A 12,523-nucleotide genomic window follows, 5' to 3' on the forward strand; every position below is an offset into this window, starting at 1 on the left:
CACCAGCAAAGCTGCAGATGACATAGAGGGAAAAAAAAAAAGACTGACAAACTAAAAATATTTGTCAATAAAGGAAAACATGCATTAACTCATATATATGATATATCAGAGCATGAAATAAGAAAAATAGATGTTGGTAGGCAGAGAAACTTGAAAATAAAAACCAAGCAAGACCACTCAAAAAACAGATGAAAAGGAAACCCTGAAACATCCCCAACACAGCTACCCCAAAAGCCTCTGCCGCTACTTTCATCCCCTGCTGAACCATAACAGCACAGGAGCCAGGTTCCCCCCACACCCTGACAGCAGCCCTGGGAAAGAACCAGCTCCCCTTCCCTACAGCCACCTCCTGCTCACACTTTGACAAGCACAACAAAAGCCCTCAGGAGAAAGCAAGTGGAAAGCAAAACTGAAAATGGAAACAGAAATTCTGTCTAGATGATGATGATGAAAGGAAAGCCGCGGCACCACATAAAGCTGGCCACCTGGCAGCACCCCAAGCACAGCGCCCACCCACACCACCACAAAGCCTGACCAGGCTCCTGCCCAGCACCACCCACGCAGCACCCACAGCTCCACCATGGCTGTGTCCACAATCCCACAGCCCCGCCTGATGAGTAGAGGCAGCAGCAGCAGCCCGGGCTGGGATTGCTCAGCACCGCTCACACCTCTTCCAGCCAGGAGCCCATGCCAACATGAAAACAGGCATGACCACAGAGAGGCCAGCAGCACCGTGGTGAGGCCAGGGCCAGGCTGCGGCACAGCCCACACACCCGCACCACAACAACATCTTTGCTGGAAAGGAAGGAGGAGGAAATTGCTGTGCTGCACGCTCATGGACAGCCGCAAGGCGATGGGGAGAGGGGTGGTATTTATTACCCACAGCCTTATCTAGCCCATCCAGACTGCAACCTCCCCTGATGGAGGGGAAAGTCCCCATGGACACTGCAGGACTCTCATAACAATGACTATTTATCACAGAACTCTATTTATCTGGCCATTAATTTATATATTTTATTTATTTATTCACTTGTTGGAAATAAAGACTTTTTTCAAAAAAAAAAAGAAGAAAAAAAAGAAAAGAGGTGGTCTCTGCAGGCAGGCAGGGATGAGCCTCCCCTCCTGCAGCCCATCCCACTGATGCCTCCTGCCCTGGTCGAAGGCTTTGGACAGCAGGCCACTCTCAGGGACCCACCATGGTCCTCCAAGCCCACAGGCATCTCCTGCTGATGCTGGACCCTTGGAGCACACACTCGCCCAGATGACATGATGCCTGCCCTGCATGATCCTCCTCTCCCACCACCCACCCTCTCCCTTCCCAACCCTCTCCCACTGCCAAGACATGAAAGTCACCTCCAAACCACCACCCCATCACAAACAACCATTCAGCAATGCCACAGCACTGCTTGGGGCCAAGCAGGGTGGCATGGACAAGGTGCACCTCAAAGAGGTAAGGAGGGGACCCACCAAGGCCTGCAGAAATTTGGAGAAGGAACAGCGCCTCAGTGCTACCAACCCCACCCAAGAAACACCAAAAAGCCACAAAAAACACAGGAGATGCCCAGGACTGCTCATTGCTCTCCTACAACCACCACAACTGGCCCAGGATGCTCCTGCCTGTGCTCACACACCAGTGACCATGGGGACCTGCCTCACTACATAGAGTGCATCGGCCTAGGCCTTCTTCACCCCAACACATCCTTAGCAAACAAAAAGATATATCCCCCAAACACCACCACCCAACATGGTCCAAACCAACCAGCACAGCCCAGCACAGCATTCCCCATGAAGGAAACCGCCCACTCACTACCAGCTGTTCCTTCGCCCTCCAACCACCACCCCAAAAATATCTGCCCCGGGTGCTTTGCCCTCCCCAGGTAAGCCTGAGCAAGACAACACAAAAGTTCAGCAGCTTTGGCCTCCTCCCACACAGGACAAAGAGGTGGTTCCCCATGCTCAGTCACACCACCTCCACCACCACATCACTGCAAGGATACTACTCTGTGCAAACACAAATGGGGACTTCCCATGCACCTGGAGAGCAAGAAAACAAGTGGGACCAAATATATTCAGGTACACAGCAGGACCTCCAAGATGCAACTTCCAGGTTGTACTACAGTCCTCCCGATATTCTTCTAACCAAAAATACCCTGTGATACCAGGCAGAGGCAACCTCATTGGCTCTGTCTTCTCTGAGGTGACCGAAGAAAGCAAACCCTCCTCAGATGTCCTCAGTCCTCCTCAGGACTTCGTCCTCATCCACAACCACAGCCCCTGGGACCATGTCCGCCTCAAAGCTCGCATCTGCTTCCAACACCTCCACAACCTCACCTGCATCACAAGCAATTAGCCCAACGACCCAGACCAACCCGCACGGCCCCACCCACGCCACCACCACCACCACATCTGGACCACTGCCCCATTCCCCACCTCTGTCCTCCCACCTCCCCTGACCAATGGCAAGAGCCACTGTGTCCTGGTTTCAGTTGGGATAGAGTTAATTGTCTTCCTAGTAGCTGGTACAGTGCTATGTTTTGAGTTCAGTATGAGAAGAATGTTGATAACACTGATGTTTTCAGTTGTTGCTAAGTAGTGTTTAGACTAAAGTCAAGGATTTTTCAGCTTCTCATGCCCAGCCAGCGAGAAAGCTGGAGGGGCACAAGAATTTGGCACAGGACACAGCCAGGGCAGCTGACCCAAAGTGGCCAACGGGGTATTCCATACCATGAGACGTCATATCTAGTACATAAACTGGGGGGAGTGGGGGTGGGGGGAATCGCCGCTCAGGGACTAACTGGGCGTCGATCGGCGGGTGGTGAGCAATTGCACTGTGCATCATTTGTACATTCCAATTCTTTTATTATTACTGCTGTCATTTTATTAGTGTTACCATTATCATTATTAGTTTCTTCTTTTCTGTTCTATTAAACCGTTCTTATCTCAACCCACAAGTTTTACTTCTTTTCCCAATTTTCTCCCCCATCCCACTGGGTGCGGGGGGAGTGAGTGAGCGGCTGCGTGGTGCTTAGTTGCTGGCTGGGGTTAAACCACAACAGTCCTTTTTGGCACCCAACGTGGGGCACGAAGGGTTGAGATAATGACAAACCTGACCAGAGCTTGTTAAAACAAATTTGTTATAAGCATTCATTATATTGGTCTAATACTCGCTGGTCACTATGTTGATTTATGTGTTCTTAGAGTTGTTGCTCTGGTTTTTAAAACTCTGTTATGTATCACCTCGCTTGCTGTATGTAGTCCCTCTGCTGCTGCTTATCATCCGTGGGAGGTGGATTAAGGTTTTCGCTTTGATATATTGTATAACACTGGTTTATGGTATGATAAAGTTATCAGTTAAGGGATTAATCTGGTATTTGCACTCAGCATTGTCACCTTTATACTGCGGGAGCCATCTGTGGGAAACTATTAATCATTACACCATTTACCTTTCCTCCTTGGAAAGCCAATCTATGGGTGGGGTACCTTTCTTCCCCTCTCTTTTCTCCTTCAGTCCAGTTACAATGGTGTTTGAGAATTTTGAAAAATTTGAATACCCTTGGGATGTTGAGACCAGCATGGTCCTAGCCCTACTGCTAGGAATTAGCATGCTCCGGCGACGAGCACTGCGGCTACCCAAACCCTGGCGACACACACTGCGGTTACCCAAAACCTGGTGAGCGATACTGCAACTGAACCAGCAGACCAACCTGCACCAGTATCAGTTACCCCCATACAGAAGAAGAAATATACAAAAAAATCAGTTCGCTTAGCGAAGGATGAAGGTGAACCAGGGTCATCACGGGAACAGGAGGAAGAGGCAGAACCAGAGGTAATAACACAGTCCCTATCCTTGAGTGAGCTGCGGGATATGCGAAAAGATTTTGGCCACCGTATAGGTGAGCATATTATCACCTGGCTCCTCTGATACTGGGACAACGGGGCTAATAGCTTGGAATTAGAAGGTAGGGAAACCAAGCAGCTGGGATTGCTTGCCAGGGAAGGTGGCATTGAAAAGGCAATTGGAAAAGGGACACAAGCCATCAGCCTCTGGAGGCGACTCCTGTAAAGCATGAAGGAAAGGTACCCCTTCAAGGAAGATGTTATATGTCAATCAAGCAAGTGGACCACCATGGAGAAAGGTATCCAGTACCTGAGGAAATTAGCCGTGCTAGAGGCGATTCATTATGACCCAGACAACCCACAATTACCCAAAGATCCAGACGAAGTCCAATGCACACGACCCATGTGGCAGAAGTTTGTACAGAGCGCACCATCGTCCTATGCCAACTCACTGGCGATAATGACCTGGAAAGACGAAAAGGCACCGACGGCAGATGAAATGGCTCGCCAACTCCGGCAATACAAAGAAAATCTCTCCTCCTCCCTACAAGCCTGCATTGCGGCTGTGGAGAAGCTGTCCCGGGATTTCCAGCAATTCAAAGAGGATATGTCCTACTTCCCACCTGTAAGGACCAATGTCTCAGCTATTAGGAGTGAGCGTTCCTCTGCCCAAGAGAGAGAATATAGAAGGTACACACCGCGAGGTGCCCTGTGGTTTTACCTATGTGACCACGGAGAGGACATGAGGAAATGGGATGGAAAACCCACTTTGGTCCTAGATGCACAGGTACGTGAGTTGTGAGGAAAAACCACCACAAAAGGGTGCTGCCGCTCCAGTTTCCAAACAGAGTAGAAGGGCTGATCTTACTTCTCATCCTCTTGAAGGAACTTCTAAGTCAATTTTACGAGAAGTGGGTAATGGATACTCTGACCAGGATTAGAGGGGCCCTGCCTCCAGCCAGGTGGAGGAAAGGGATAACCAAGTCTATTGGACTGTGTGGATTTGATGGCCTGGCACATTAGACCCACAGGAATATAAGCCTCTAGTGGACACCGGCGCACAGTGCACTCTAATGCCATCAAGTTATAAAGGGGCAGAACCCATCTGTATTTCTGCTGTGACAGGGGGGTCCCAAGAGTTAACTGTATTGGAAGCTGAAGTAAGCCTAACTGGGAATGAAGGGCAGAAACACCCCACTGTGACTGGCCCAGAGGCCCCGTGCATCCTTGGCATAGACTATCTCAGGAGAGGGTATTTTAAGGACCCAAAGAGTATTTGTGGGCCTTTGGTATAGCTGCCTTGGAGACAGAGGGCATTGAACAGCTGTCTACCCTGCCTTGTGTCTCTCCACACCCTTCGATTCTGGGGTTGCTGAAGGTTGAAGAACAACAAGTGCCAATTGCTACCACGACGGTGCACCGGCGGCAATATCGCACCAACCGAGACACTCTGATTCCCATCCACAAGTTCATTCGCCAACTGGAGAGACAAGGAGTGATCAGCAAAACTCGCTCACCCTTTAATAGTCCCATATGGCCAGTGCGAAAGTCTAATGGGGAGTGGAGACTAACAGTAGACTATCGTGGCCTGAATGAAGTCACGCCACCGCTGAGTGCTGCCATTCCAGATACGCTAGAACTTCAATACAAACTAGAGTCAAAGGCAGCCAAGTGGTACGCCACAAATGACATTGCTAATGCATTTTTCTCAATCCCTCTGGCAGCAGAGTGCCAGTCACAGTTTGCTTTTACTTGGAGGGGTGTCCAGTACACCTGGAATCGATTGCCCCAGGGGTGGAAACACAGCCCCACCATTTGCCATGGACTAATCCAGACTGCACTGGAAAAAGGTGAAGCTCCAGAGCACCTGCAATACATTGATGACATCATCATATGGGGCAACATGGCAGAAGAAGTCTTCAGGAAAGGGAAGAAAATAATCCAAATCCTTCTGAAAGCCGGTTTTGCCATAAAAGAAAGTAAGGTCAAGGGACCTGCACAGGAGATCCAGTTTTTAGGAATAAAATGGCAAGATGGACGTCATCAGATCCCAATGGATGTGATTAATAAAATAGCAGCTATGTCTCCACCAACTAATAAAAAGAAAACACAGGCCTTCTTAGGTGTTGTGGGGTTTTGGAGAATGCATATTCCAAATTACAGTCTGATTGTAAGCCCTCTCTATCAAGTGACCCAGAAGAAGAATGATTTTAAATGGGGCCCTGAACAACAACAAGCCTTTGAACAAATTAAACAGGGGATTGTTCATGCAGTAGCCCTTGGACCAGTCTGGGCAGGACAAGATGTTAAAAATGTGCTCTCTGCCACAGCTGGAGAGAATGGCCCTACCTGGAGCCTCTGGCAGAAAGCACCTGGGGGGACCCGAGGCCAATCCCTGTGGTTTTGGAGTCAGGGATATCGAGGATCCGAAGCTCGCTATGCTCCAACTGAAAAAGAGGTATTGGCAGCATATGAAGGAGTTCAAGGTGCCTTAGAAGTGGTTGGTACTGAAACACAGCTCCTCTTAGCACCCCGACTGCCAGTGCTGGGCTGGATGTTCAAAGGGAGCGTCTCCTCTACACATCACGCAACTGATGCCACATGGAGCAAGTGGGCCGCACTGATCACACAACAGGCTTGCATAGGAAACCCCAGTCGCCCAGGAATTTTAGAAGTGATCACGGAATGGCCAGAAGGCAAAGATTTTGGAATGTCGCCAGAGGAGGAGGTCACATGTGCTGAAGAGGCCCCGCTGTATAATAAAATGCCAGAAAATGAGAGGCAATATGCCCTGTTCACTGACGGATCCTGTCGCATTGTGGGAAAGCATCGAAAGTGGAAGGCTGCTGTATGAGTCCTACACAACAAGTTGCAGAAACTGCTGAAGGAGAAGGTGAATCGAGTCAGTTTGCAGAGGTGAAAGTCATCCAGTTAGCATTAGACATTGCTGAAAGAGAAAAGTGGCCAGTGCTTTATCTCTATACTGACTCATGGATGGTGGCAAATGCCCTGTGGGGGTGGTTACAGCAATGGAAGCAGAGCAACTGGCAGCACAGAGGCAAACCCATCTGGGCTGCCGCACTGTGGCAAGATATCGCGTCCTGGCTAGAGAATCTGGTTGTAAAAGTACGTCACGTAGATGCTCACGTACCCAAGAGTCGGGCCACTGAAGAACATCAAAACAACCAGCAGGTGGATCAGGCTGCCAAGATTGAAGCAGCTCAGGTGGACCTGGACTGGCAACATAAGGGTGAGCTATTTATGGCTCTGTGGGCCCATGACACCTCAGGCCATCAGGGAAGAGATGCAACATATAGATGGGCTCGTGATCGAGGGGTGGACTTGACCATGGACGTTATTGCACAGGTTATCCATGAATGTGAAACCTGTGCTGCAATTAAGCAAGCCAAGCGGCTAAAACCCCTGTGGTATGGAGGGCGATGGCTGAAATATAGATATGGGGAAGCCTGGCAGATTGACTAGATCACACTCCCACAAACTCGCCAAGGCGAGCGCTATGTGCTTACAATGGTGGAAGCCATCACCGGGTGGCTGGAAACATATCTGTACCCCATGCCACCACCCGGAACACTATCCTGGGCCTTGAAAAGCAGGTCTTGTGGCAACATGGCACCCCAGAAAGAATCGAGGCGGACAACGGAACTCACTTCTGAAACAACCTCATAGACACCTGGGCCAAAGAGCATGGCATTGAGTGGGTGTATCACATCCCCTATCATGCACCAGCCTCTGGGAAAATCGAACGATACAATGGACTGTTAAAGACTACATTGAGAGCAGTGGGGGGTGGAACCTTCAACCATTGGGATACACATTTAGCAAAAGCCACCTGGTTAGTCAACACCAGAGGCTCTGCCAATTGGGGTGGCCCTGCCCAGTCAGAACTTTTACATACTGTAGAAGGGGATAAAGTCCCTGTAGTGCACATAAAACATATGTTAGGGAAGACGGTCTGGGTTACTCCTGCCTCGGGCAAAGACAAACCCATTCGTGGGATTGCTTTTGCTCAAGGGCCTGGGTGCACTTGGTGGGTGATGGGATAAGATGGAGAAGTCCGATGTGTGCCTCAAGGGGATTTGATTTTAGGTGAGAATAGCCAGAATTAAACTGTATGATATTAGTTGCTATATAACCCTGCTACTGTATGTTATCATTACTGTAATTGTTATATGCTATATCCATGGTACTACAGTAAGAACCACTTAGATCAAGCAAGAAAGAACTGTGATAAAACTGAGCGAAGCGCAATAGTGATGGAACCAGAACTGACTCCAGCATGCAACAATCCAACAGTGCACACCATCCTCCTGCTGCGTCCAATGTCACCTGCTCGCCACACCGCACTGAAGCCCGATCCTGCTCTGCCGACTGAGAGGACTTTGCACCATCCCTCCTGCCCAGACAGACTGGTATGACAGATGGAGCCCAGAGTCGGGAACTAAATGAACTCAACGAACATTTTATGAACACGACCCATAAACTAAAGGAATGATATCTCTGTGTGTGTATACATATAAATATATATATATATATGTGTCATTGCTTATATGTCTCAAAGGGACGGAAAAGGTGATGATGATTGACCGGGATGTAACTGAAGGTATGGGAACTGAGCATGATGTCAATGGTATAGAATAAGGGGTGGGTACTGTCCTGGTTTCAGCTGGGATAGAGTTAATTGTCTTCCTAGTAGCTGGTACGGTGCTATTTTTTGAGATAGGTATGAGAAGAATGTTGATAACACACTGATGTTTTCAGTTGTTGCTAAGTAGTGTTTAGTCTCAAGTCAAGGATTTTTCAGCTTCTCAAGCCCAGCCAGCGAGAATGCTGGAGGGGCACAAGAAGTTGGCACAGGACACAGCCAGGGCACCTGACCCAAAGTGGCCAACGGGGTATTCCATACCATGTGACGTCACACCTAGTATATGACCTGGGGGAGTGGGGGCGGGGGGAATCGCCGCTCAGGGACTAACTGGGTGTCGATCGGCGGGTGGTGAGCAATTGCACTGTGCATCATTTGTATATTCCAATTCTTTTATTATTACTGCTGTCATTTTATTAGTGTTGTCGTTATTAGTTTCTTCTTTTCTGTTCTATTAAACCGTTCTTATCTCAACCCATGAGTTTTACTTCTTTTCCCAATTTTCTCCCCCATCCCACTGGGTGCGGGGGGAGTGAGTGAGCGGCTGCGTGGTGCTTAGTTGCTGGCTGGGATTAAACCACGACACACTGCAAGAACGGCCACAGACCTTGAGCCTCCACTGACTACTCGTCTATTTATATAGATTATTCCATTTAATTTGACAAGGGTTTTTATCTATTAATTCACCTATTTATTCAACAGAAAATAAAGACCTGTTGCAAAAAGCTTGCCACTGCCTCGTCTCAGAAGCACAGGAATGAGCCTTTGGGGTGGGGGGAAGCAACCTCCACTCAGCACCTACTCCAAGCCCTGCTCCAAACAGGGCCCTGCAGATCCCGTGCCCACTCTTCTGCTTGGCACCTCCCCAAGGATAAACTTTCTTCAACTTCTTTGGAAAACCTCTGCCAGGGTTTAGCCATCGTCATCAGAATCATCTCTTCAGTCCTCGTCTCCTCAACATTTTCCACCTTCCATCCCGGTTTAGACCAGCTGATGAAGGAGAGGCATGGCAGAGATCACTTTGATTAGGCTGAGTTTGGCTACTCTTGCCGCTTCAGGCATTTTTCATGACAACTCTCTCATTGCGCTGCTTGAAAACATCTTACAGCATGAACTATTCCAGGGCAACACAGACAAGATATGAATCCTTACATTTTCTCTTGTTCGGCCTTACTCTTGGACCGAATGGACGGGTTAATAAATTTTTTTCTCCATGAGCTTTACTGTATTTATTTTAGATTAAGTATTACCCATTCATTTTTTGTCTCCATTTGCTGTCACTACATGTAAATAACATCAATAATTCTCAGCTCCTGGCCCCTCAGATACAAACCTCCCCACCAAGAGGCATGCTCTGCTCCAGCCCCTGCATGGCCCTGTGGTACGGCTACGTGGAAAAAGCACTCCTGCCCAGAGAGCAACAAAAAATTGGGCGAACAGATGGGAAGCACAGGCTGATAAAAGTTGAACAGCGCTCCTAGAAAACATTTTGTCTCTTACCAAAGTAACCATGTCTCTCCTGGCCCCAGAACTGCAAATATTTTGTCATTTTGCTGCTCTGAAAATAATCCCATTCATTTCAGTTGACAATTCTTCCAAGGATCATGCCTTCATTAATGCACTCAACTTTATTTTTTTAATTCAGGATGTGCAGCTGGACAGGGTTTTGTCTGGGACATCCCTGTACTCACTTTTGACTATCTGACTCTTGCTGTCCCCAGACTCCACATGGAAGACCTGGTACTGACTTGGACCTTTAACTATGGCATTCATCCAGTGATGCTTCTTTTCCAGATCACTGCTCATTGCTCCATTTCTGCCTCTACAGATACACTGCATCACTTAATCCTGTGACTTTTCTCAGTTACATACTACCAAACTTTCTCCCCAAGTTCCTTATCCTAGTTTTCTGAAAACAAAATTCTTCACCTTTCCGCAATCTAGGCTGAGGCTCTTTGTGAATCTAACTCTCAGCTTCTCTCCCACACCATTTATGTTCTGGATCCAGGTAAGGAAGAAAACTTCATACACTCTCCCTCCTGCAGCTCACCTGCATTTGTTGCCATGATGCATACGCAAAGTTCTCCACCTATGAGCACCTCCAAAACCTGTCAGATGCACCTACTGGCTGCCAATTTGCATACTTGCTGTTCAACCCTACCTCTTGGTAAAAGAAAACATTCACACTCAGATTTCAACTAGATTTGACAAGATGTCATACTGTTGCTACAACAATTAAAAATTTCTCCACTCAGAAGCACAGAGCACACTTGCTTCTATTTACAGAATTTGCAGATGGATGAATGCATGATGCAATAGTTGCTCTATATCAATTTACACCACCTGGAGAAACTGTGGGTATTTAAAAAACAATATAGAACATAAGGATAAGCTCTCAATCACCATCAAATGAACTAATTTGTGTTGCACAAATGATCGACACTGAGGATAACTTGTTTAAAATTAAATAAACCAAGCCATTTACTTACCATTGGCAGCCTGGATTGAAGCATCTGGAGATCATCATAACCATAAATCTGCTTAAAGACAGATAAAAATAAAACATCATGATAACACTTTTCTCTGATGCTGACCAATTTGGGGCTTTAAACAGAGTTTGACCTAGGTCCAGTCTATTTTAAAGGTGTACAGCTACACGTCGCATTGTGCTATCATGGCACACTGTAGCATTTTAAGACTAGTAGAGCCAAGCTTAAAATGGCTTGTCACTCCGATGTTGTTTCATGGTGACAGCAGTCCTCTGAGGAGAGTATTACTGTCCCATCTTCAATACTGTTTTCACAGATGCATCATTCATCAACTTGTGAAAAAGCTACAGGGCATTCAGATTTGAGAGTAAGAACAACAGTCGCCTTTGCTTTAATCATTACTTCTGAGAATAGCAGGATTTAAGATTCAATGACTAGACCACAAAGCAAGCTATGGTATCCCCTCACATTCAGTGTGATACAGAAAAATGATTAGAATAAAGTTTCTGATTCAAAAAACAGATAACCAAAAATATGTTGATCCTGGTCAGACATCAAAAAGCTATGTGCAATCTTTCAAAGTATGACAGACAGGACACATGGCACATTTCAACCATTACTATAGTAAATCTATTCCAGTAACACAAACCTGAATGAGTCTAATTTTACTCAAAGGGCCTAAAACCTGATACCACTGAAAACCATAGCAACACGCATGTTTAGCTTCAACAGCAGCCACATCAGGTCTGTACCAACAGTTCTGCAGTTTACTATCAACAGTAAACCCTCACTGAATACATTTCACATATTCTTCAGCATTTGGAACAAGAATTCCAGGTGCAACATGTGCCAACAGAAATGCCTTGGCATAGACAGCAGCAGGTCTGGAGGGCCCACTTGCACCAAGGGCTAGGCAATCAAGGACAGGAACAATTAAATTGCTTACTGGGTAGGCAGGCAGAAGTCCTCCAGGTCCCACAATATACTGGTTATGCAACAAGGGCGGTACACCTTGGGGCAGGTTTGGGGGAGCTTTGCCTGTAGAATCAAAATACAGACACTTTAACAAGCCTTTAGAAAAGAAAAGGCTTCAGCATTGAGACAAGATAGCTCACAAGCCCTGGCAGCTGCACTGTCATAGCTTGTAAAGAGCAGATCTACGCAGAAGAATTTTGTACTGGTTGATGAAAATGCTCAAAATAGCCTGAAGAGTTTAACCACACCTCAAGGAAGGGAAAGCACAGGCTGCTTAAGACTGAAAACAGTCCCATCAGAGAACAGCCTGATTTTGTAATTTACTTTGTCCAAGAGGATTACAAGAATTACAGGAACTTCTCCTTTCCTCAGTCCTCTCCTGAAGGCAAAATTCAGGCATTGTTCTCAATCTAAGAGAGCAAATTCTCTCCTTTCATTTTCTGCTCTGTCAACACATTCCCCTTTATCACCAGCAATAGACTGGAAAACATGAAATGTTGCCAGCATACTTTTTGTGGGTGACTTATTGCAGCTGGGAATAGCAAAGAGAAGAAGATTG

General features: G+C 47.1%; 1 protein-coding gene across 10 annotated transcripts in view; it reads right to left on the reverse strand.

The window, feature by feature from the left end:
• The window catches only part of LOC104320491 (ubiquitin-associated protein 2-like), a 204,438-nt gene that overhangs the window by 18,966 nt on the left and 172,949 nt on the right, over positions 1-12,523 (reverse strand). For 6 of the 10 annotated variants that reach the window (XM_069775291.1, XM_069775290.1, XM_069775283.1 and 3 more), the window contains 2 exons: positions 11,936-12,027; positions 10,990-11,040 (listed from right to left, as the gene is read on the reverse strand). In XM_069775291.1, the coding sequence (XP_069631392.1) occupies positions 10,990-11,040; positions 11,936-12,027 (143 nt within the window). The remainder of the gene's footprint in view (positions 1-10,989; positions 11,041-11,935; positions 12,028-12,523) is intronic. The other 4 variants (XM_069775286.1, XM_069775292.1, XM_069775289.1 and 1 more) reach the window with 1 other exon arrangement.

The sequence above is a fragment of the Haliaeetus albicilla genome, chromosome W, assembly GCF_947461875.1.
Source record: "Haliaeetus albicilla chromosome W, bHalAlb1.1, whole genome shotgun sequence".
Taxonomy (NCBI): Eukaryota; Metazoa; Chordata; class Aves; order Accipitriformes; family Accipitridae; genus Haliaeetus; species Haliaeetus albicilla.